Source organism: Diadema antillarum, unplaced genomic scaffold (genome assembly GCF_040938485.1).
Source record: "Diadema antillarum isolate AM-2024a unplaced genomic scaffold, OU_Dant_1.0 seq00001192_RagTag, whole genome shotgun sequence".
Lineage (NCBI taxonomy): Eukaryota > Metazoa > Echinodermata > Echinoidea > Diadematoida > Diadematidae > Diadema > Diadema antillarum.
Genome location: NW_027271989.1, coordinates 329,363 through 351,417, shown reverse-complemented (window position 1 = coordinate 351,417; position 22,055 = coordinate 329,363). Strand labels below are relative to the sequence as shown.

At 37.8% G+C, this 22,055-nt stretch overlaps 1 protein-coding gene across 1 annotated transcript in view; it reads right to left on the bottom strand.

The window, feature by feature from the left end:
• Positions 1–317: 317 nt before the first annotated feature.
• LOC139744595 (RING-box protein 2-like) overlaps positions 318–22,055 on the bottom strand; it is a 35,824-nt gene continuing 14,086 nt past the window's right edge. The window contains exon 3 of the mRNA XM_071655025.1: positions 318–1,335. Within this exon, the coding sequence (XP_071511126.1) occupies positions 1,217–1,335 (119 nt within the window). The 3' untranslated portion in view covers positions 318–1,216. The remainder of the gene's footprint in view (positions 1,336–22,055) is intronic.

Sequence of the window (22,055 nt, the reverse complement as noted above, 5' to 3'; positions counted from 1 at the left end):
CAGGAAATTTAATGTAATTTGGTTTAAATTTTGTCAGTCCGCTAGAACAAAAAACAAAAAACAAACCAGAAACAAATATATATATATATATATATATATATATATATATATATATATATAGAGCCAATTCCTTCTGTAAACTTTTGTCATGATTTCAATCAGTTTCTCTCAAAGTTAATTTTCCACGACAAAAAGCTACAGTGTGCTGTAGCTCCATGGTGCAACCCTCTAGCCATGCACAAATGAAGAAGAAGGAGTAGAAGAAGAAGATGAAGAAGAAGAAGAAGAAGAAGAAGAAGAAGAGAGAAAAAAAAAATGGGGCAAACATAGGCATTCTCTTACCTCTCTCATATCAGCAAAATCTCATGGCAGGACTGGAGAGAAATGTTTTGCACACCTGTTACCCCGTTTCTCATATCAAAACAGCCCTGGAGATCTTCAGATAGTGCACCCCCTTTTTTCTTTTCAATTTTTTGGAGATTTGCAGTGATCTGACCCGTGTTGGGTACTACTGACTTTGCATCTGTTGGGTGTAACACTATGCAACAGATCTGACACAATCTACTGGATCATTTACAGTGGCAAACTTCCACTCTCTAAGAAAAACAACTCTAAAAACATGTAAAAGCTTAGCGACGACATATCATATTTTCATGCAATCTCACATGGAATTCTTACTACTGTGCTTAACTTGTTTCATTGCCTACTCATGTTACTACAAATACCAACGGACTGGATCCTGGGGATAAGATATCAGCCGTCTTTCTTTTCCCTACATTGCTAACATGACCAAAGGGAGGGTCAGGTAACATTCAATCATTCCCCAGTTCCAAGAACGTGTTCTATTTATGCCCATTGCATCTTCCGTTTCCAGTCGTATTTCTGCTGACTCTCCCACGGAGTGGAGCGGCGTATGTGGTGATGAATTCCCCTACCATGGCCTGGCCCCCATGACGTTGATGGCGATGAAACAAGCTCTGCCTTTGTGGAGCCGGATGCCCTCAAATCTGCCCCAAATTGGAGGTGGCATTCTTTGACCCTTTCGGATTGCCTGGCTCCTCAGTGAGTGAAAACCCAGGTAAGAGGAAGCAGGGAAGGAAATGAGATCGGTCCTGGGGTAGAGATCCAGGCAGGTGTTGTGCTGATGTCAGATGCTTGAGATGCTGGGAGAGATAGAGAGAGGGGGAGTGTGTGTGGAGCGGAGAAGGGGACAGCATCATTTGCCGATGCGCTGCACCATCCATTCTTGCTGGCAGAGAGGGCATCTGTTGTTCTGCTTCACCCAAAGCGACATGCAGCAGTTGTGGAAGGAATGGTTGCATTCGCCCCATACCACTGCAGAAAGAAAGAGAGACAGAGAACAAACAACATAGAATGTTACTGAAGTACATCTAACCTTAAAGAAAACCTTCCAGTAGGAAAGACCAGAAAGCTTTCCAAAAAGTATAAAGTGTACGGAATGCAGAGTAATATTTTTATGGTGTACACATGTTGACGGTAACAATATTCAGTTGCTTTAAAGAACACCTGTCTTTAGTTTAAAAAGAAAAAGACAATTTCATAATTTGTTAGTGAAAAATATCTACAAACTTTTATGGCACATCAACAAAACAAGAGGGACAAAAGGTTAAAGAAATATGCCATTATACTTTGAGAAGAGAAAAATTTACTTTGATTTCACGAATGAGGAAACCGAAACTAGGTCCCAAAAGCAAGAGAATAAACATTGAATAAAAAGTATACAGTCAAACTGAAAAGATGTTAAAAGAAAGAGAAAAGTAACAAATGAAGTTTTTGGATAAAGATGACGTGATGAGTGAGAGTGAAGACAGAACCAATGAAGACAGGGGCAATGATAACTTTTGAAACAAACAAAGCACTTTGAACCTAACCATCCCCCTACGACCCCCATTGTATGTACTGTAGGTACAAAGTGAAAGGGGAGATCGTGTAAAAATGCAAAATAAACATTAGCCCGGGGAAACCCCCATCCAAATTGACAGAGCAGACCAGGGAAAGTCTTGTGCACAGCCTGGGAACCAGCGGGGAATACCTGAGCCTCCAAGCATGGTGTAACAGGACGAGCAATGTCAACATCAAGTTGACAACATCCCGATAGAGTTGAGGAGACTGGTTTCACTTACAGGGATTAGTGCCAATTGGTGAAGAAAGGACATCATTTCTATGACAACAGCAAAAAAAGTGCCAGCCGAGCATTTTTTAACAGAATCAAACAAGCAGCATGAAGTAAAGGCTACTGTACGTATTGTCCTTCAAGGATGTCACGAAATCAGGTGAAAATTGTGAGGTGTGACCACCTTATATTGCTTTGGAAGTATCCTGACTGTACATATTACATTTCTATTCCTATTGTTCAGGAAAATCCTTGTTATTTTTTTCTAGGTAAATATTTAAACCATCACTCATTCTAATATATCTCATTTTCTAATTTCAACATATCTCTATTCATTTGGTTTTTGCTTGTAAGGATCTGTATAAAGTAAACACACAACAGTGCAGTATGTAATTCTACATCATGTGTAATCAGGGCAGCGAGACCTGCACGAAAATTTTGGAATATCCTAATATGGATATGTAATACAGTGTATCTACCCCCCCCCCCCCCACCTCAACGAAGCAAAGAATGGTCAGCGTGGAAGAGATACATTAAGATGTTATTAGAATGACCATTTTAATTGACCTGTGGGAATAAAATGCAAACTAACTGTCCCCCATTGCAATTCTGAACTATTCTTTTAGCTGAAAGGGGGGGGGGTGGTGGTTAGCTCACATTTCTGATTTTTTTTTTTTCAGATTAGCTCATATGCAGCTCATACTTTCTCTTATATATCAACTTCTAATGCTTCAACATATCACCTGTCATTCACAACCAAACTTCATAGGAACCCTTTCTTGCAACCTATGTACTGTACTTGCCCCTTATAGTTTAATCTCAAAATATCTTGCAGACAGACAGACACGCAAGAATGTGCACAGTGAACTTGCATTTTCATACTTAAAATTCAAAAGTAACTTGACATTTCCTCAGAGATCAAAGGTTAGATCTTTTTGAGGGGCTTTCAGGGCTCAGTTTTTAAACATGTTTTACACTGGAAAAAAAACACATCTCTGATATTTGATTTATGGCACTCTTAAAAAGTATCCTCATGGAAAACCCAGAAAACGAATAATGAATTTAATTAGGGTCAGATTACCAACTTTGGGAGAAAAAACCTGTTTTTGTGGATCTGCAGTCAAAGACTCTGGCTAGACAAGGAAAGGGGCCTAATAAAACATGAAACTTTATGGCTACTGAATTGTTTATCCTGAAGCTACTCATGACATAGAATTAGAAGGGTTTGACAATCGCTGAAGAACTTATTCATAAACATGTTTTGAAGCAATTCCTCTCTAATCGAGTTACTGACATCTTCAGTGACAGGTGGAATCTGACAACTGATCATAAACATTTTGAAAACAGTTTCCTGCTTATCAAGTTATTTTTGTAAATCGAAAAGCAAACTTGAATCATGCATCTCTCAAACACACATCTCAAATCACATGGATCAGTCATGTGGGTGAGTGTTTGCAGTAAGAATGGTATGATCTCCATAATTATCTCTCTACATGTCCAGCTCTGTCTCAACTCTTTCTTCCTTCTTGCACACATATGGTTGTACACTGACCCAAACTTCGAGAACTTAAAAATTGCGAAGTTTGGCTGCCGGTGTGGATGTATGACTAAAGATCGTGCAGACTTCACAATCTTAAACTTCGCAATCTTTTGCACGTGTGACAGCGGCTACTGACTACACTTTCAATAGGAGATTGGAAATCATTGAATGTTTGATAGCAATTGTACTTCGGGAAAAATTCATTCCTGTAATCAATGTTCAAATGTTGCTTGAAGCAGTTGCAATTTGGTATTGGAAAGTGATGTACTGTAGACAAGCAAAATTTGATAATTGTGGAGAAGTAATAGTTTCAGAATTAAAGGGTAGCGTCCCTGGTCAGTGACGGAGCATTAATCTGCACATTACTTGAATAGGAGACCATTCTGAAGCAAATCATTTTCACACAACAATAGATATACAATGAACTCTTGAATGAATCCCATAAGGATTGGAACAATCATCTCCCAGCATTTCCACTGATTCCCACTGATCAGTTACTAGCCTTCCCCTTTAAACTTTGTACATGAGCAGATACAGGACATTCGGACCAAGTTTGTGCCATTGAGTACACATTGAAAACCGGGATAGATCTTCAGGACAGCCGCATTACAGAGTCATTCATGTAGTGTGTAGTGATGGCAGGCTTGAGGGAGTCAAATTCAGCCGCAGCCCAATTTTTCAGTGTGAATGGGGTCAAAAATCACACTTATCACATTGGTAAACCATGGGGTTAGTGACATACTACTGCAGCTTTTGTATGATTGTTTGCAGTTTGTGCGGTTTGTAGGGAGACTCATTCAAGACTCTGGAAGCTCTGTAACTCTGAACATATTTGCAATACATCAGGAGAAGGTTGGGTTACAAACGAGGGCTTAAGGATGTCTGACTCCCCCTTAGCACTTGATCCATTGTAACTCAACATAAAGGGAAACTAATGTGAGGTGTTTGCCATGTAGAGAAAATATTTTACGAGGTGCTTGTGAAGAATTCATACCAACAGGTACAACTATGTGTCAATAGATAAAAGGGGATAGGGAATGGGATATCCAAACTTCTGCAGGGGACATGTTTTCATCGGAGGATTAAGATAATGAATGATTATCTGCAATTTCTATCAACTGCTGTGACAACAAATCACTCTGCCATTACAATGACAAGTATAAAGCATAAACTGGCAATGGCGTTTAAACTGACGAGACATCAAATGTTAATTCATGAAGCTTTCATGAATCATACAATACAGAGGTTTTGGAACCTCACAAGGCAAATGCCAATTGATGTCTAGCCCGCATAACATTATCTCAATCTGTGATTACAGTGTTTTTCAAAGTAAGTTCACTGACGTTTTGACTTTTGACCTTGTCTGACTTCACCAATATTTGAACTTGACTAGCATCTTTAGGTCAAATGTACCTATGGTGTAAGTTTGGTGGTCATAGCTCAAATTTGTGGAAAGTTCTTGAGAGTACACACAATACTGTATTTTTATAAAATGGGTTCAAGAATGTAGCCAATAGGAAGCGCTGAAATGAGTCACGTGTGCTTTGGTTACTCAGTCCCATTGCACTGCGTGTTAAATCCTATTGCCGATCGTCTGTGCGCGCGGCGGCTCCTTTGAATTGCATGCATACGCGCTGTCAATCCTGTAAACAACTTCTAGTTCGGACTGCCGGCCGGCCGGCCTTTCTTCCCTTATGCATAACATGTGTGGCGTACGTATCATACGTACAGTGTACAGTAGACCAAGCGTTGTGGGACCGGACGCGTACATGGAGTCACTTTGATGGGCAAATCCAACGATTTAGCAGGTTAATTCTCACGCCGTTTTCAGAGTATGTTGTCTAGTAGGCCTATATGAGGAGTCTATATCAAGTCTTTAAGGTAAAGGGTGCATATTCTATGTAAAATAAGTAAGTTTTCATGCGGGAACTTAAGTGTCCGGAAACCCAACCCCCATCATACTTATATGTGCGGGATTTCCGAGTGCGACGTGCGTAAATGTTTGGGACGAACATCTTCGGACGTCTTGACCCACAAAGGTACGTGAAAAACGCTGAAAAATGCTGTTAGTTTTCGAATTTTCGACCCATTTTATAAAACAAATGATGCACAGGATTATTTCGTGGCGTTAGTGGAGGAGTATAGCTCACTCTCGGGTATTTACAATGTAGTGCAACATGCACTCGGCTTCACCTCGTGCATGTTTCACAATTGTAAATACCCTCGAGTGCACTATATGCCTTCACTAACGCACTCTATCCTGTGCATCATTTGTATAAAATTACAGGGCATTTCAGGGCAAGTTCATTGACCTTTTGACCTTTGACCTTGTCAGACTGCACCCATATACAAACCTTTGGTATTGCATGTTTTATTGAATCATATCACAAACTAATGCTACAGTCACACATGGGCGGGTCACAAAACGGATTTAATCCGCGTGAAAATGAGCCAGATTAGTCCCGGAATGGAGGTTAATTCATGCTACTGTACAGTCACACACAGCTGGATTTGGAACCGGGTCCACAAGGAATTAAAACCCTATTGATCCGGTTTGAGCCATAGAGACCCGTATTGACCCATATCGAATCGTATAAAAATCTGCTTTAAATCCTTGACTGAATCCTTTTTAACCCCTATCGACCCGTGTCAACCTGCTTCGACTCGTACCGACCCGGATGTAAACCTTGTCATCAGCCGTTGCATGAAGGCAATGCGGTATATGGCAAGGGTCCATACGATTTTATGCTGCGGGTTGCAGTGGGTCAATGCGAGTCAATGCGGTTCGAACCAGGTCAATTCAGATATCAATACGAAATTGAAATCCGTGTGAAAATTTTGAACATGACCAAAAATTTTTCACCGCCGTATCGTAGCCCCCGGAATCCATCAGGAATTGACACAGGTTACGATGCGGGTCAATGCGGGTCTCTACGGCTCGAACCGGGTCGATACGGTTTTAATTCCTTATGGACCCGGTTCGAAAGACAACATACGAGACTGAACAGGCCAAAGGTTGAGAGAGGCACAAAGGAAGGCAGAGGAGAGGAAGGGATGGAGGAAACTGGTTGCTAAGTCTTCTGTGGCGCCCCAACGGTCTTCTCGACTACGGGATATGTAAGATGTGAGCATTCCTGTTCAAATGAACATGGTTTTGATAACAAAACTTGAGTCACAGCGAAGTAAACATTCAGGCAACAACATTAGCTGCTCTATGTTTGTTATTGTTAATTTGTTCAGTTATAACAAAATTTTGCTGTAATTTTGCCAGTCCAGAGGACTTTGTTACTAATTAGAGTCCACTGTAAAATGAACTACCATGCAATATACAGAATATACCACAGTATTTCAACCTCAGTGCAAACGCACCTAACACTCAATACACAGTTATCCTTGAATTCCAAGCACCGAACTACTTCAAGTAAACAAAATACTTTAAATTGTTCACACTTCCTCAACAAAAGTCTCATGAAGAGTAAAGAGATTTGTGCTTTTGATTTAATGTGATGGCAGCCAGTTATTACCACTAGTAAGAGTGATTTCATTTGCTTACTTCTCACTTTAAACATCCATGCTGAATACTTATGAAATATTAAACAACAGTCACGGCATTCTGCACATTACACTTGAGGATCTGTCATCCGGCGGTGTTCATTGACAAAATCTGCTAATGCTTATCAACCATACGCACTTCAAAAACAAGAAATTTCCGCTATCCCTGCAGACAGCGATCATTCATGTTTAATGACACACGTGACCATATCTATAGGATGCTTGGAATCATTGGTCCTTATTGTAACCTCTGTTTTTTTTTCTTCTTTTTTTTTTTCATTTTTTTTTTTGTTTTGTCTTAAATCTCCAGGAATAGACACCGGCATGTTCACCCTCCCTGCCAACCCATGACACGCTGACACACAGGTTTGGACCAGCATGGCACTAATCTACCAACAATGTCACAGGAAGTCTGCTCACACTGAAAATGGCTGAGTAATCATTACTCAAATGGAGAGAAAAAAAATGACAACATGGATCCATATCCTGTCTCCGGCAGACGAAGACAGTTTTTCCTTCGTAGATGGACATAAAATGGATAATGCCATTCTCGGCTCATACTGCTCATATGCATGTCCTTCCTAACGGCAAAATATCTGAAGGATCATAATTTGCATACAAAGAACATTATTTCATTCATCATTATACTTACATTAAAAACAATGATTTACATATAGTAGTTGATGACAACCTTCGTAATTTGCCTTAAAAAAAAAATATGGTGGATCACTACTGAGTCGAGCATGCATGGATAATATGCTTAACACATTGAGGATGGGCTAATTTTGCTACAACACGCATTTCCCACACACCCCTGCCCTAGCATACTCGCGACTCATCCGCGATCGGGTTGATGGAAAGCAAATAAATCCTGTTTACGCAATCAATTTTCTCTAATCAAGATTTTTTTTTTTGCGTTGTTTCAAGCGCTTTGTGTCAGATAAGTTGTCAAGTGAAAATCAAGGACAATTCCTGTGGAGATAAGATATATTTCTCCCTCCACTTGGAGGACAAAGACAGATAATATGACCCTGCTCCTGAATATATCTTTGCTAGCAGCTGAACTACAGTAGACCTCGCCTAAGTCGACATCGCATAAGTCGACAACTCGCTTAAGTCGACACAATAAAAAAGTCCCGATTTTTGCCTTTGTTATTCCTTGAAAATTTCCTCGTCTTAGTCGACATTTATAAGTCGACAACTCGCGTAAGTCGACCTGATTTTTCAGTGCCAACTGAGCTGAAATACGTGTTAATTCCCTCGTATAAGTCGACATAATTTTTCGCTCAAAATCTTATCGCCATTCTCTGAAAAAGAATTGCTTTCCCGCTCCGATTCGCTGCATTTCTACTCAGTAATTTGCTAGTGTACGTCGCGGTAGCGTTCGCGCCATGCGTCCATTGTCTTGTATGCCAGAATAGAAAAGGCATACACTCATTTACACCTGGAGTATTACATGTAGTACCCAAGGCAGTTCACTTTACCCCTTTTCTCCCTCTCGTTTTTCTCAAAACGCAAAAAAATTGTACACTTAACTATGTCCCAGTAGGTATTCATTATCCGAGCATGAAATGTTTTTGTAAATCCAAATATTCTGACGTTAATTATTCCGAAGCGGTATTAAAACCTGGGCCCTTTCTAGAAAATTTATTACAATGCAACTAATAATGCAACTTTTAAAAAAAAATCACAACGCAACTTTTGCATTTAAACGCAAGTGCGTTGTTGAAAAGACTTGCGTCTGATAATCATATCAAAACTAGAAAATAATTGTACGAACCTGAAACTCAGTTGCGTTTAGACGCAACTCTAAAAATCAAATGCAAGTTCATCAAATCACACACAACGATGTATTTAAACGCAAGAGCATTGCAGAGAAGACTTGCTATTTTTGTACAAAACTAGAAACTGCGTTTAAAAACATCTCTATACATCTACGGAAGTGCGTTATCGTTGAAAAGACTTGCATTACTTTTTTTATTTCGTAAGCAAAATTAGAAATTAAACGCAATTCTGAAAATCCAATGTAAGTCCATCAAATCACACGTAACGCTGTATTTAAACGCGAGAGCGGTGCAGAGAAGACTTGCGGTTTTTGTAGGGAACTATAAGAAACTGCGTTTAAACGCAACTCTAAACATCTACGGAGTTGTGTTATTGTTTAAGACTTGCATTATTTTTTTCATTTCGTAAGCAAAGTAAGAAATCAAACGCAACTCTGAAAATCAAATGCAAGTCCATCAAATCACACGGAACGCTGAAAAGACTTGCGTTTGATAATCATACGAAACTAGAAAATTGTAGGGAACTTTTTAAAACTCAATTGCGTTTAAACGCAACTCTAAAAATCAAATGCAAGTCCATCAAATCACACATAGCCCTGTATTTAAACGCAAGAGCGTTGCAGAAAAGACTTGCGGTTTTTGTACGAAACTATAAGAAACTGCGTTCAAACGTATCTCTAAACATCTGCGGAAGTGTGTTATTTAAAAGATTTGCATTATTTTTCATTTCGTATGGAAAATTAAAAATTAAACGCAATTCTGAAAATCAAATGTAAGTCCATCAAATCACACGGAACGCTGAAAAGACTTGCGTTTGATAATCATACGAAACTAGAAAATTGTATGAAATTTAAACTCAATTGCGTTTAAACGCAACTCTAAAAATCAAATGCAAGTCCGTCAAATCACAAGCAACGCTGTATTCAAAAAGCAAAAGCATTGCAGAAAAGACTTGCGGGTTTTGTCCGAAACTAGAAACTGCGTTTAAACGCATAAGAATTTACGGAAGTGAGTTATGGTTGAAAAGACTCGCATCAATTTTTATTTCGTAACGGAACTTTCGCCGTGACCGAATTGAAAGACATCGCAACATTCACGCGTTTCAAACTACCGAAACGCATGCTGCTTCACAAAATGTCAATGAAAAAATGACAACGAAGTATTGTTAAAGTTCGCTATGCCGAAGGTTTCAATCTCAGTCCAAAGTTAGATTAGTCCGACAATGGAAAGAGGTTTGTTGTTACGAAAGTTATAGTAGTCCGAAAGATGTCGTTTTCAAACAAACTCAGTTTCTTCTTTTTATTTCAGACGGGCCCGCGCCGTACAGAGCAGTAATGTTACGAATCGGAGCGCGAGAACAATTCATTTTCAGAGTATGGCAATACAAATTTTAAACAGAACAAATATGGCGATTTAGGGAAGGAAAATCACACATACATGTATTTCAACTCGGTCGGCACTGAAAAATTATCTCGACAGAATCATGCAAAATCACACGCATATCTTCGCAGCAACGCACTTGACTTTAAATCGCAACGTTTAATGCAATTTTGGGGAATTTGCGTTTGATATTTCGAATCACGTTTAAAAAGTAAAGTGTCTAGAAACAGGCCTAGGTTTCCAATCCCGCTCTCTCAAAATCTCTCCAGAGATTTGGAAATTGTGCGTTGTCGTTACTAACCCGCGCGAGATTTACGCATGAACTAAAACATTATTGTTGCTGATGTCAGTAGGCATGTTTTGGCGGCAAAATGAATAAGATTTGGGTAGCGATCCGCATCGTGATCCAAATCTATACTCTGTACAGGGGAAATTAGTTATAAGTCGACAAAATGTCGACTTACGCGTAAGTCGACATTCGCGTAAGTCGACGTGTTTTGCTCAGTCCCGATTATGTCGACTTACGCGAGGTTGACTGTATATATCTAAAACAGAAAGTGATGAAGCTATGTACTTGTAAATGTTGTTATGTGTCATTCCTGATGCACAATCAGCTTCAATGCCAACGATAAACTTTTTGTTCAAAGGAATAGTATAGTATTGGTGGAGATGAGGATTTGACTTTTAACTTTTTGCAAGATACCAAGAAACCACTTATGAAATAATACTGAACATACCGTTCTATGAGGAATTCAAAGTTTATTAGATGAAAAACAGTTTTGGAATGGCTGAGACATCCAAAAAGAAAGTGAAACAAAGTGATCCTAAAAGGTGGGTCCCATCTTTTATCAGGATTGCTCTGTTTTGGATATCTCAGCCATTTCAAAACCAATTTTCATCAAATAAACATTGAATCCCTCTTGAAATTACACATGCTCTTTCATATCTCATCAGAGGTTTCTCATTATCTCACCAAAAAATTGTTAGAAACCCGAAGTTAAGTCTCAACCAAAACTGTACGATCCCTTTAAGTTGTATCAGGGAAGTACAGAGATTCCCTCTCTCCCGCTTTGAGACCATTTTCTCAACATCTTCTTCTCTCCCACCCGAGTTTGAATTTCTATCACTCTAGCTGTGTGTCTCCCACTCAAGACATCAACATTACTTTTGTCATACATGTTCATATCTAGCACAAGAGAACATTTATAACCCTACAACTTCCAGGGCCGTCAAGCAAGACCTGGACCCCAATCGCAAGTGATGTTGTGCTTTGAGCTCATAATGTGCGTTACAGGCATGTACAATGTTGTGTGCATGATGGCACAATCAGTCTCCAGTTTGCTGGGGGGGAGGGGGGGGGGGGTAGGGGTCCAGGTGGGAGAATCTCCCTTTTAAGAGGTGCTTGGGGTTGCACAGAGCCTCTGAAAGTGTGTTCAATGAGATGGGGAATCCCATATGTTTTCCTGTAGCACACATTCATGTTGCCTATTTGTCAAGGCCCTCACACTGTTGTCAATGCTGATAAAAGCGAGCAAAGCAAGTGTGTCATGGAAGCTGTCATATTGCAAGGGCCCCTTTTGAGATCACTTTGGATGTTATTATTATTCGTGAGTCAGGAGAAAAGCTAAAACAATAAAGTGCACTCCTCCTACTCTATAATTCAACATCGACTGAATCGTTGAGTTACCCAAATTTACCAATTAAATTGGTTTTGAAATGGCTGAGCTATCCAAAAAAGAGTGATACTAATAAAGTGTGGGACCCACACTTTATTACGATCACTTTGTTTTACTTTGTTTTTGGATGTTTCAGTAATTCCAAACCCGATTTTCATCAAATAAACTTTGAATTCCTCTTGAAATGGTTTGCTCTGTACTATATCATAAGTGTTTTCTTGGTATCTCGCATTAAAAGCTCAATTCGCATCTCCACCAATACTGTACCATCCCTTTAAGTTGCTACAATATACATTCAGCCATGGAACTACAACTGTACTGACAAGGCCTTGTCACACTAGAGCGTATTGAGCAAGCAATTGCCTAACAAATTGGAAAATTTGATGATACTTTCACATCCATTGCTAATACCAGAATACATGTAGTTGACCACATGTTTGAAGTTCTTTGTGTTCATTACATGTAGGATTTGCAGAGGTTATATGCTGGGGATGATTTTTTTTTCTTTAGGACACGCCCCAAAATCATTGGCTAGTATTCGTAGGAATTTACAGAGATAAGCTGGAGCCATTTTTTTTTTATATTGTACAAAGGAAAAGAGTTTGACTGCAAAACAAATTAAGCATCATTTTCAAACACTTTAAGGTAAGTTCATCATCAAATGGAACAAAATAAAACTTTTTGAAAAAAAGGAATATTTTTAAGGGTTTTGATAAATATATCCCACATATTCCTATTATTTTCTCTTTTTTTTTTCAAAGATTTGATAGCAAATATCTCAACTTGACAAGAATGGAGTTAGCTTGTTTTGCAATCAAATTCTTCAAACTTGTAGTCAAATGCTGGAAGGTCATGACCACATTGTGATGCTAAAAACTCAAGGCTTACACAAAGCACAGGACAGACACATAAAAACAAGAACAAACTTATCCCAACAACCAATGAAAGTTTGTTTGTTTTCTCGCTTCATTCAAGAGCAAAAATGAGAACCTGTATTGAGTACTACAGCTGGAACTAACCTTACAAAGCACAGGATAACGAAAAGAAATGAATAGCTCCATTTACTAGAGCATGACGCAAGATATGTAGACTTTACGGGAGTGAGTTTTTGTTTTTGCTTTTCTCTTTTTGTAAATCCGAAATGTACAGTGAATGTATATTGCTGTAAATTGCACTGCCTTTCACCAACTGACGCTAACATCTAGAAACTATGTCAACCTATTGAGGTTAAAACCTAATCCCTTTAATCCCTGTGGTGTTAATGCGGCCTCTTGTACGTATATTACAGACTGAGGCATATCGTTAGGCCCATGTACAGTGTAGGCTGTCCAACACAGAAGAAATTCAACTTTTGGGGATTATCTGAACGTTCATGCAAAAAAAAAAGCTTTCAAAGAGCAAAATATTTAAAGGAATGGTATAGTTTTTGATGGGATGGGGCTTCAGGTTTCCAACTTCTTTGGTGAGATAATGAGAAACCTCAAGAAATATGAAAGAACATGTAATTCTAAAAGGGATTCCAAGTTTATTTAATGAAAATTGGTTTTGAAATGGTTGAGATATCAAACCAAAGGGATCCTAATAAAAGGTGGGTCCCACCTTTTATTAGGATCACTTTGTATTACTTTTTTGTTGTTGATATCTTAGCCATTCAAAACCAATTCTAATCAAAGAAACTTCTGATTCCTCTTGGAATTATATATGCTCTTTCATATTTCATAACAGGTTTCCCATTATCTCACAAAAGAAGTTGGAAATCTGAAGCCCCATCTTAACCAAAACTATACCATCCTTTAATACCTAATCCCCTAATCCCTGTTGTGTCAAGGTGGCCTTCTGGAGGCCTATTAAAGACCGAGGCATATTGTCAGGTCTATGTGGGCTGTCCAACTTACAAGAGAATCAACCTTAGGGGGATTACCTGAATGCTTATATGAAAAAAAAATGTAAAGTTTTCTAACAGCAAGTTTGAGCAGGGAGGTGTCTCATTGGCCTTGTTTAAAGGGACTGTATTGTATTGGTGGAGATGAGAATTGGGCTTGTAACTTTTTGTGAGAAAGCAAAAAGCCACTTATGAAACAATACAGAGCATACCAGTTTAGGAGGAATTCAAAGTTTATTTGATTAAAATTGGTATTGGAATAGCTGAGACATCCAAAAACAAAGTAAAACAAAGCGATCCTAATACTAGTAAAAGGTGGGTCCCGCTTTTTATTAGGACTGCTCTTTTTTGGATATCTCAGCCATTTTAAAATCAATTTTCATCAAATAAATGTTGAGTCCCTCTTGGAATCACATGCTCTTTCATATTTCATGAGAGGTTTCTCATTATCTCACCAAAAACACATTAGAAACCTGAAGTTAGGTCTCAACCAAAATTACCTTTAAGCTAGGTGCCTGGGCTTATAAAGAGGAGAACAGTGGGAAATCCCATCCCTGCTCAGGAAAGGAGAATAAAACGTCTCTGTTCCAATTTTGACTACTGACAATGCCACGGCAGATATGCCTGACATCATCTCAGCATGAACACAATTGGATTATAGGAAAATTGACCCCCAATGAGAAAGCTGTATCTTCAGCATTCAAGCAATGACTTCTGAACATATTGCATGTATTTCAAACTCTCACATAAAGAGAGGAGTGGCCATTACACACCCATGCATCTCATGAGGTGACTATCTAGTCTCGCTTCTAGACCATCTGCCTGTACTATTTTGCTTCCCAGAATATTAACAGGATCTCTTACACGTAATGGCGAAAGAAGTACTGTATACGCCGAATATTGCGCGAGGTTTTTATTTTTGTGATTTTCGCGAGTCTAGAGCTATTCGCGAAATTAAAGACACGCCAAACTAATGACTCTGATCCCGATATGAATGTGATGCACACATATGGGCAATTCCACGGTAACTAGGACACAGGTGCCAAAAATTCTAAATGATATTTGTTTCAAACACCATACATTTTCAGACAGTACTTGAGTTGAAGTTTTAAGAATCATTATGTTTTTCAATAAAAGCGGCCATTTTGAATTTCAAAATGGCTGCCAAAATATGCCTATAACTCAATGGTGAAAAGAGTGTATTGTCGCATAACTTACTCTCTGTATATCCACTTTATTAGTACTCTAAACAACAATCTTTCATATGTATGCAGTTACCAGAGAAGTCTTTTACCACACGATAGAAAAAAAAGCTGGTAGCTTTAAAGAATTTGATAAAAACTGTTAATTACTTTGAAAATGATGGATGTAACGTCAGTTACCAAAAACAAGGAGTTTTGAAGTTTATTCATCAAAGGAAGTGAGCTGTATGATGTAACTTAGGATTTCTAATGTATGCCCATATGCCTTTATTTTAATACCAGAAATAAGGATACTTGGCATACTGGAGAGTCAAAATGAACACTACAAAATGTGTAACGTCAGTTACCGAAATGTCATACACGAGTATGTAACGTCAGTTACCATGACAGTAATTATAACTGAGGCAAATTTTTTGACTTTTGGCCATTTCAATACATCTGGGAAGTCAACTTACAACAAAGAGCAGCAATCCCTTTCATAGGAAATGATGTCATTACCATGGTATGTCCATGGATATTTTTTTTAAATTTTATTTTATTTCTAAATTCATTTATTCATTCATTTACCATGATTATCTTTTTTTTTTTTTTGGGGGGGGGGGGGGCTTGAGCTTTCAATTTTTTATTCAGCACAAGTTTAAGGTTGATTCATCTGGAAGTTTAGTTTGCCACATGCAGTATATGCACTCAAATTAGTACATTCCCAGTCCTACGAGATGATAAAGCTACCAAAGTTTGTAGGCCTAATCAGTGACATGATTGCATGTTAACCACATTTTCTATAAAAAAAACAAACAAACAAACAAACTTCTGCACAGCTGTATACCAACAGTTTAACAATCTTCACCAATGTTTGCTTTTGCTGGCATTTTTCTTTTTTTTTTAGGAAGCTTAGTCAAGTTTCTACCTCAAGGCAAATGCACAAACAGATATTTCTTCTCTTGCACTTAAATGTGTGGTGTAGTTTAACTACACCACACACCACACAGTTAATAACATGGCTCATCTTGTATTATGGTACGTAAGGCATGTACTCATTATTGTTTGAAACTTAACACTGATGTTGCTCAAAGTGAGAGAGGATTCTATAGGGTTTTTAAAAAAATTGTTCATACAGTGTGTATTTGTTGATTACTTTATTCTATTCATGTAGGGACATTTTGTAATACAACACATGATAATTATGAACAGGAATAATTTTTTATATTGATTTTAGTATTCTTTCGTTGCAAAGTCCGATTTCTTGGTATCTCCAATGTATTTGCAAGCCGTGATATAACAGTGAAAAGGAAAAGAAAAACAGTTAAATTACTTCAAGCTAGGAATAAAACAATAACGCTCTTTTGACCAAAAAAGCATTTATTTTTCTTCTTCACAGAGAAATATCAAAAGTGCGACACTTTTCATTTAAATCAATTGATGATGGAGATCATCAGGAGTAAAATAAAGAAAAGAAGGAGAAATATATCACAATAGATTTCATACATATTTATGCATATTTATGAGTTGATACACGTTTTTTTCCCCATGACCTGGAAGATATTTTGATATTTTTTTCAAGCACAAAAATATCCATGTTTTGTGTAGTACTACAAGGTATTATGGGTGGAGCACTCTATGTACACTGTAGATAAAAACTTTCCTGTTCATTAAAAAACAAACAAACAAACAAAAAAGCCCTTAGTCATGTCAATATATTTATACTTGGAACTGCTTAATCTATTAATGGCTCTGTGTAATCATAAATGTTGAATGAAAATTAAATCTTCAGACAAATGTCAAGAAATATCCTCTTGTGCATTTTTGCCCAACTGTGCTATGGCATGGGGGGGGGGGGGGGGGGGTGCCCCCTAAGGGCCCACCCAATATTATTTGTGTCTTTAGATTTTGTTTTAATTTGTTGCTGTAGTTGCCTAGGATTGTCACTGGTACATTGCAGCAGTATATTAACCTGTTAAATAAATTAGTTCTCTGTAAACCCCACGGCAAAGTATGTGTAACGTCAGTTACGTAACGTCAGTTACGTAACGTCAGTTACGTAACGTCAGTTACTGACATGTTTACCTTTAAGTTTTCATAGAACACAAAGAAAATGGACTACTGTTTCATTTCATTGTGTATTTATGACTGATGAACCAAGGTATGACTCCATATCAACCAAATCATTGTGAATGGTCAGAATTATGAAATATCACATAGCTATTCCCAATCATGATTTTGCATGTGTAAACCCTATGGCAAATGTAAGTGTAACGTCAGTTACCGTCATGCCTTCACTGAAATTGGCATGGTGGTAAAAGGAGACAACTAAAGTGCACATTATTTTGCACACCTGTTCCTAAGAACCTAGGTGTATTGCCATATTAAACACATAAAGGCTAAAAGTCAGGGACATGAGATATTTTCATTTATATCTACACCATAATTTCCCATGTCCTTTTTCCGTAACGTCAGTTACCGACACATTTTCACTTGCTATGTGATAAGAAATGCAGTTTGAGAGAAAAACTTTCCACCTATTTCTTCATTCTCATGAACTTATTCATCAATGCTAATTGCAAGCCCAAGGTGCTTTCATTCACAAAACTACAAGGTAAACAATTTCATGAAAATCCTTACGTGTAACGTCAGTTACCGTGGAATTGCCCATATACATTTCTCCATTCAGTACATTACTCCACTCACAAATTGTTGGAAAGTCCCGATTCGTGAAAATTTAGACTCGCTGAAATTATGGCATTTCCAGCAACAAGGGTCTGGAAACCAGACTAATAAATATCAAACAATGTTTTCTTCAGTCTTGTACGTAATAAAAGCATGCTGTTGCCAACTTTATTTTGTTTCTGATGTGTGTGCTTTAGAAAAAAAAAATGGAAAAAGGCCATCCCAGCTTTTTAATTTTTTCTCCTATATTGCAGCTGTAGAAAAGACTCAAGTCTATCAGTTGCCTGTTAATGTGACAGATAAAGTGCAGTCTCATGTAGAATGTGTCCCCAAAGGATGAAATATCATACATCAAGTTAACAGCCTCTGGGTTAAAAAATTTTGATATTTTTGTGGATTTTTGTTGCTAAGAATTATCCTGTGCATTAGGTAATTTTGCTTGAAACAAAAGATCTTTGAGAGGTTCAAGCATTCATGAAAAGAGTAGGGTCAAGCAAATGGTGGTTAGCTTGTAATATATCATCAGACAATAATTTCATGTAAAATCCAAAATCACAAATACAATATACCTATCATGAAACTGATATCATAGCAAAATAACATGCACATTATATGAGGGGATTTCATAATTATCATCTTGTACAATTGTACATACAGTTGTAGTACAATGTATGTCTTAAACTGGCTAGGATGCCAATTGTGTCCAAATATCATTATATTTAAATGAATTTCAAAGGAAACAATCATATCCTTCATATCAACACAGTCTTGAGTAGCACTGATTACTGAGCAATGATCTTTCTAGAAGGAATAGATTACATGCATTTTCTAATTTAGTTACAAAAAACAACATACAATGTACAATATTTATAATACTCGTAGTACTTAAGAAACTACAGAAATCCACAGATCTAATAATTTCCTGTTTTTGTCTGATTGTAATGAGATGTTCATTGTTCCTTGTTTGCTTTTAATATTCCTTTGATCAAAGTCGAAAAAACCAATTACTAGTATTTGGTTTCTCTTCAATGGGCAACATACATACATGTACATACGAAAGCACAGGTACAACATAGAAAGCTCTGACTGTACAAGGGGCATTACAACCAAAAAAGCTCTCTGAAAGTCTGCCCCATCCCCTCCTCATAGGCATCAATTATTTACCATCTGTAAATGAAACAAACCCCTAGCTATCACACTTCAAAATAGTTCTAAATTGTGAGTTACGGATAGAAACAACTATTGCAAAAATCTTTAATAATCATCATAATATTTGTTATGTATTGTTAAATACAACATGTGAACAACAGTTAATGATAAAATTGTTTCTGGACCAAACCGTCTACAGTTATGGTTTAGTAAGAAAAATAGTGATATCTCCTTATATTTTAGACTTAATTGCAAATTTTTTATATGGTATGATGTTTTGTGATACATGTACAACTGAACTACATACAATATATAAATGCGTTAACTTGAATATTCTTTAAATCACTGCTCCCAATGGTAAACTATACCTTTAACAATAACATACTAAACTAGAGGAGCACTCTGGGAGCACAGACCTCTGCCAAGCATGCAAATCATTTTCACCACTGATCTTGTTCTTCCATAGAGATATCGGTGATTTCCATCCATACATACTTATAGCATTGTGTGCTGAAAGTCACCTGATTTCCCAATATAGAAGCCTTTGTTACGTCATAAACTCTCAGCTGCACGGCGCGCCTCGCCCTAGCAGAAACTTAGAGCACGCACTTTAGTGCACGCAGGCAAACCTCAAATACGCGCAGCCTGAACTCCCAAATTCATTGACCCTTGATATACCTGCCAAAATCTAAAAAATCCTTCATACATTCCCCAAAAATTCTCGGATCACTACCAAAAGTTAATCGTTTGTTACTTGTGTCATTCTCAACCGTTCCTGCAAGATTCACCCCAATCCGTTAACTACTTTTTGAGTTATTTTGCACACAGACAAACTAACTAACTAACGAACACACACACAAACCAACGGTAACGAAAACATAACCTCCCCCCTTGGCGGAGGTAATGAAAGCCACCAGCCATAAAGATTACCTTTGGCAGGAAGAACATAAACATGCACATGTTTAATACTTTCAATTAGCTTTATAGATTTTGAATACTAGTACACACAGGCATGGGAATCAAGATTGTTCAGCATTCTCACAAAGTTCATCTCACATCAAATGACATGGGTCATACATGTTGGTCAATGGAAAGTTGTGCAAAGTGTTGAGAACCTGTGCTATGATACTGAAAAAAATAAACCAACCCTGACAAACCAAACATTACCAGCAAAGACAATGAAATGATGTCAAAAAACAAAAAGACTGAAAGATGATTTCATAAGATTTGGTAAGGCTGAATATGATGGTATTCAGTTTAAAGAAAAAAAGAAAGAGAAATATATCTTTTTCAATAATCTCTAATTTTATGATAATGTTGAATGATGGTACGAGATTTGATTTTCATTGGTTCCAGACATATATCGTTATGACATTCACTTTTGATGATGACTGATCAAACAAACTTCAACTACTTTTAAATAAAAGGTGTTCTTTCTAGTGCTAAGCTTTACTATGAAAAAAAGTCAGAAAAAAAAGTGCTTCTCATCATCCTCAAGGGCACAGCATATATTCTTTTTTTTCAGGTCATAACTGAACATTGAAAAGGAAAAATATATACACCTGTATTATTAGTTTTATTAAACCTGCTGACCTCTTCTCTTGTATGTGACTAGACAAGTCATTAAAGGCCCGGTAGGTGGTGGGACATGGGTGGCCTCATTGAATCAATCTTCATTCATTGCCCACCAGGGTACATCAAACAACGATGAATAGCGCCCGTCAGCAAATAATGCGAATTGAAGCGTATTCTCATCGGGAACGGTCTTTAATTCCAGTCCAGATTCTTCAGCTCCATGTGTGTACGTTACATGGAGACCGGGGCTAAAGCTGTACTCAATTTGATGCGGAATTCCCCACACCGCCGGGTCTTTAACTCTTTATGTGCCATGGTGGAAACCCCCTGTGTGCCACGTTATTCTGAGACACATGCTTTGAGAAAGAATTCTGTTTTTCCAATTTGTATAACTTCTACAAATTTCTATTAAGCTGGACATTATAGTGAGCAAAGTTAAAGAGGAATGCCAAACTTTGCTTCCATATACAATGTATAACAATTCTATTTCAATATTTCTTTTGCATTACCAGTTGCTACATTCCTGTAAAGGCATGACTTTTGCACATAAAATAGTGACAGAAACTTAGAATGTACACGCAAATTTAGTTGGGGACACCACTTGATAGTCAATCACCAAATAGAATGCAAGCCTACATGTATGTGAGAGGAACAAAAGCGCGAGAAACGCTTTGATTGTACCGCGGGATTAGTGATTTATTGATCGGTTTTGTCGGCTTTGTTTGTTGAGCAGAATATGCCAAGTTGGCACGCTGTCGACTGAGTCGGATGTGTGAACGTGGCACATAAAGAGTTAAATCCCAACAAGTCCAAGAGTTACACCATACATTGTACTTCTGAGGTTTGGTGCTGTATTCCATGATCATAATCACTACTAATCATTGTTAAAGATTTAAGTGGTAGATTTTAAAAGAAGGCATTTTAATGATGGAGTCCTTTGTTGCTAACTCCTTTAACTCCTTCTGCTATCCTTCACAATTTCTCTGATCTACATTTCTCTGGTGCTGCATTCATGCAACTCAGACAAAATATCAAAATGTGTATCTCCTAGAAGTTCATCTTTCCTCTCTCTCCCCCTCCCCCCCCCCCCCCCCCCCCCCCAACTTATCTAAATTTCTCTGGTGCTGCATCCATGCCACTCGGACACAACCTGTACTGTATAAGCTGTTATTTTCGCAAGGGTTTAAATTTCGCAAATCACAGTTGGATCGCGAATTTAACAACACGCAAAAATGTCTCCACGCACCCTGTTAATAGTGCATTAACGTAAGCATTGCCGTCAATTCACGTAAACAACATCTCGCCAAAATGTCTGTGTCCTCGTCGTTCGTGAAAATATCTGTACACAAAAATAACAGCGTATACAGTACCTCCTAAAGGTTCATCTTTCCTCTCCCTCCCCTGCTCATAAAAAAAAAAAAAAAAAATGTATCCCAAACAATTAATAAACCTACAGTGGAACAAAATATCCAAATGATCATGGGGGGGGGGGGGGAGGTAGTCAAGAAGAATTCATG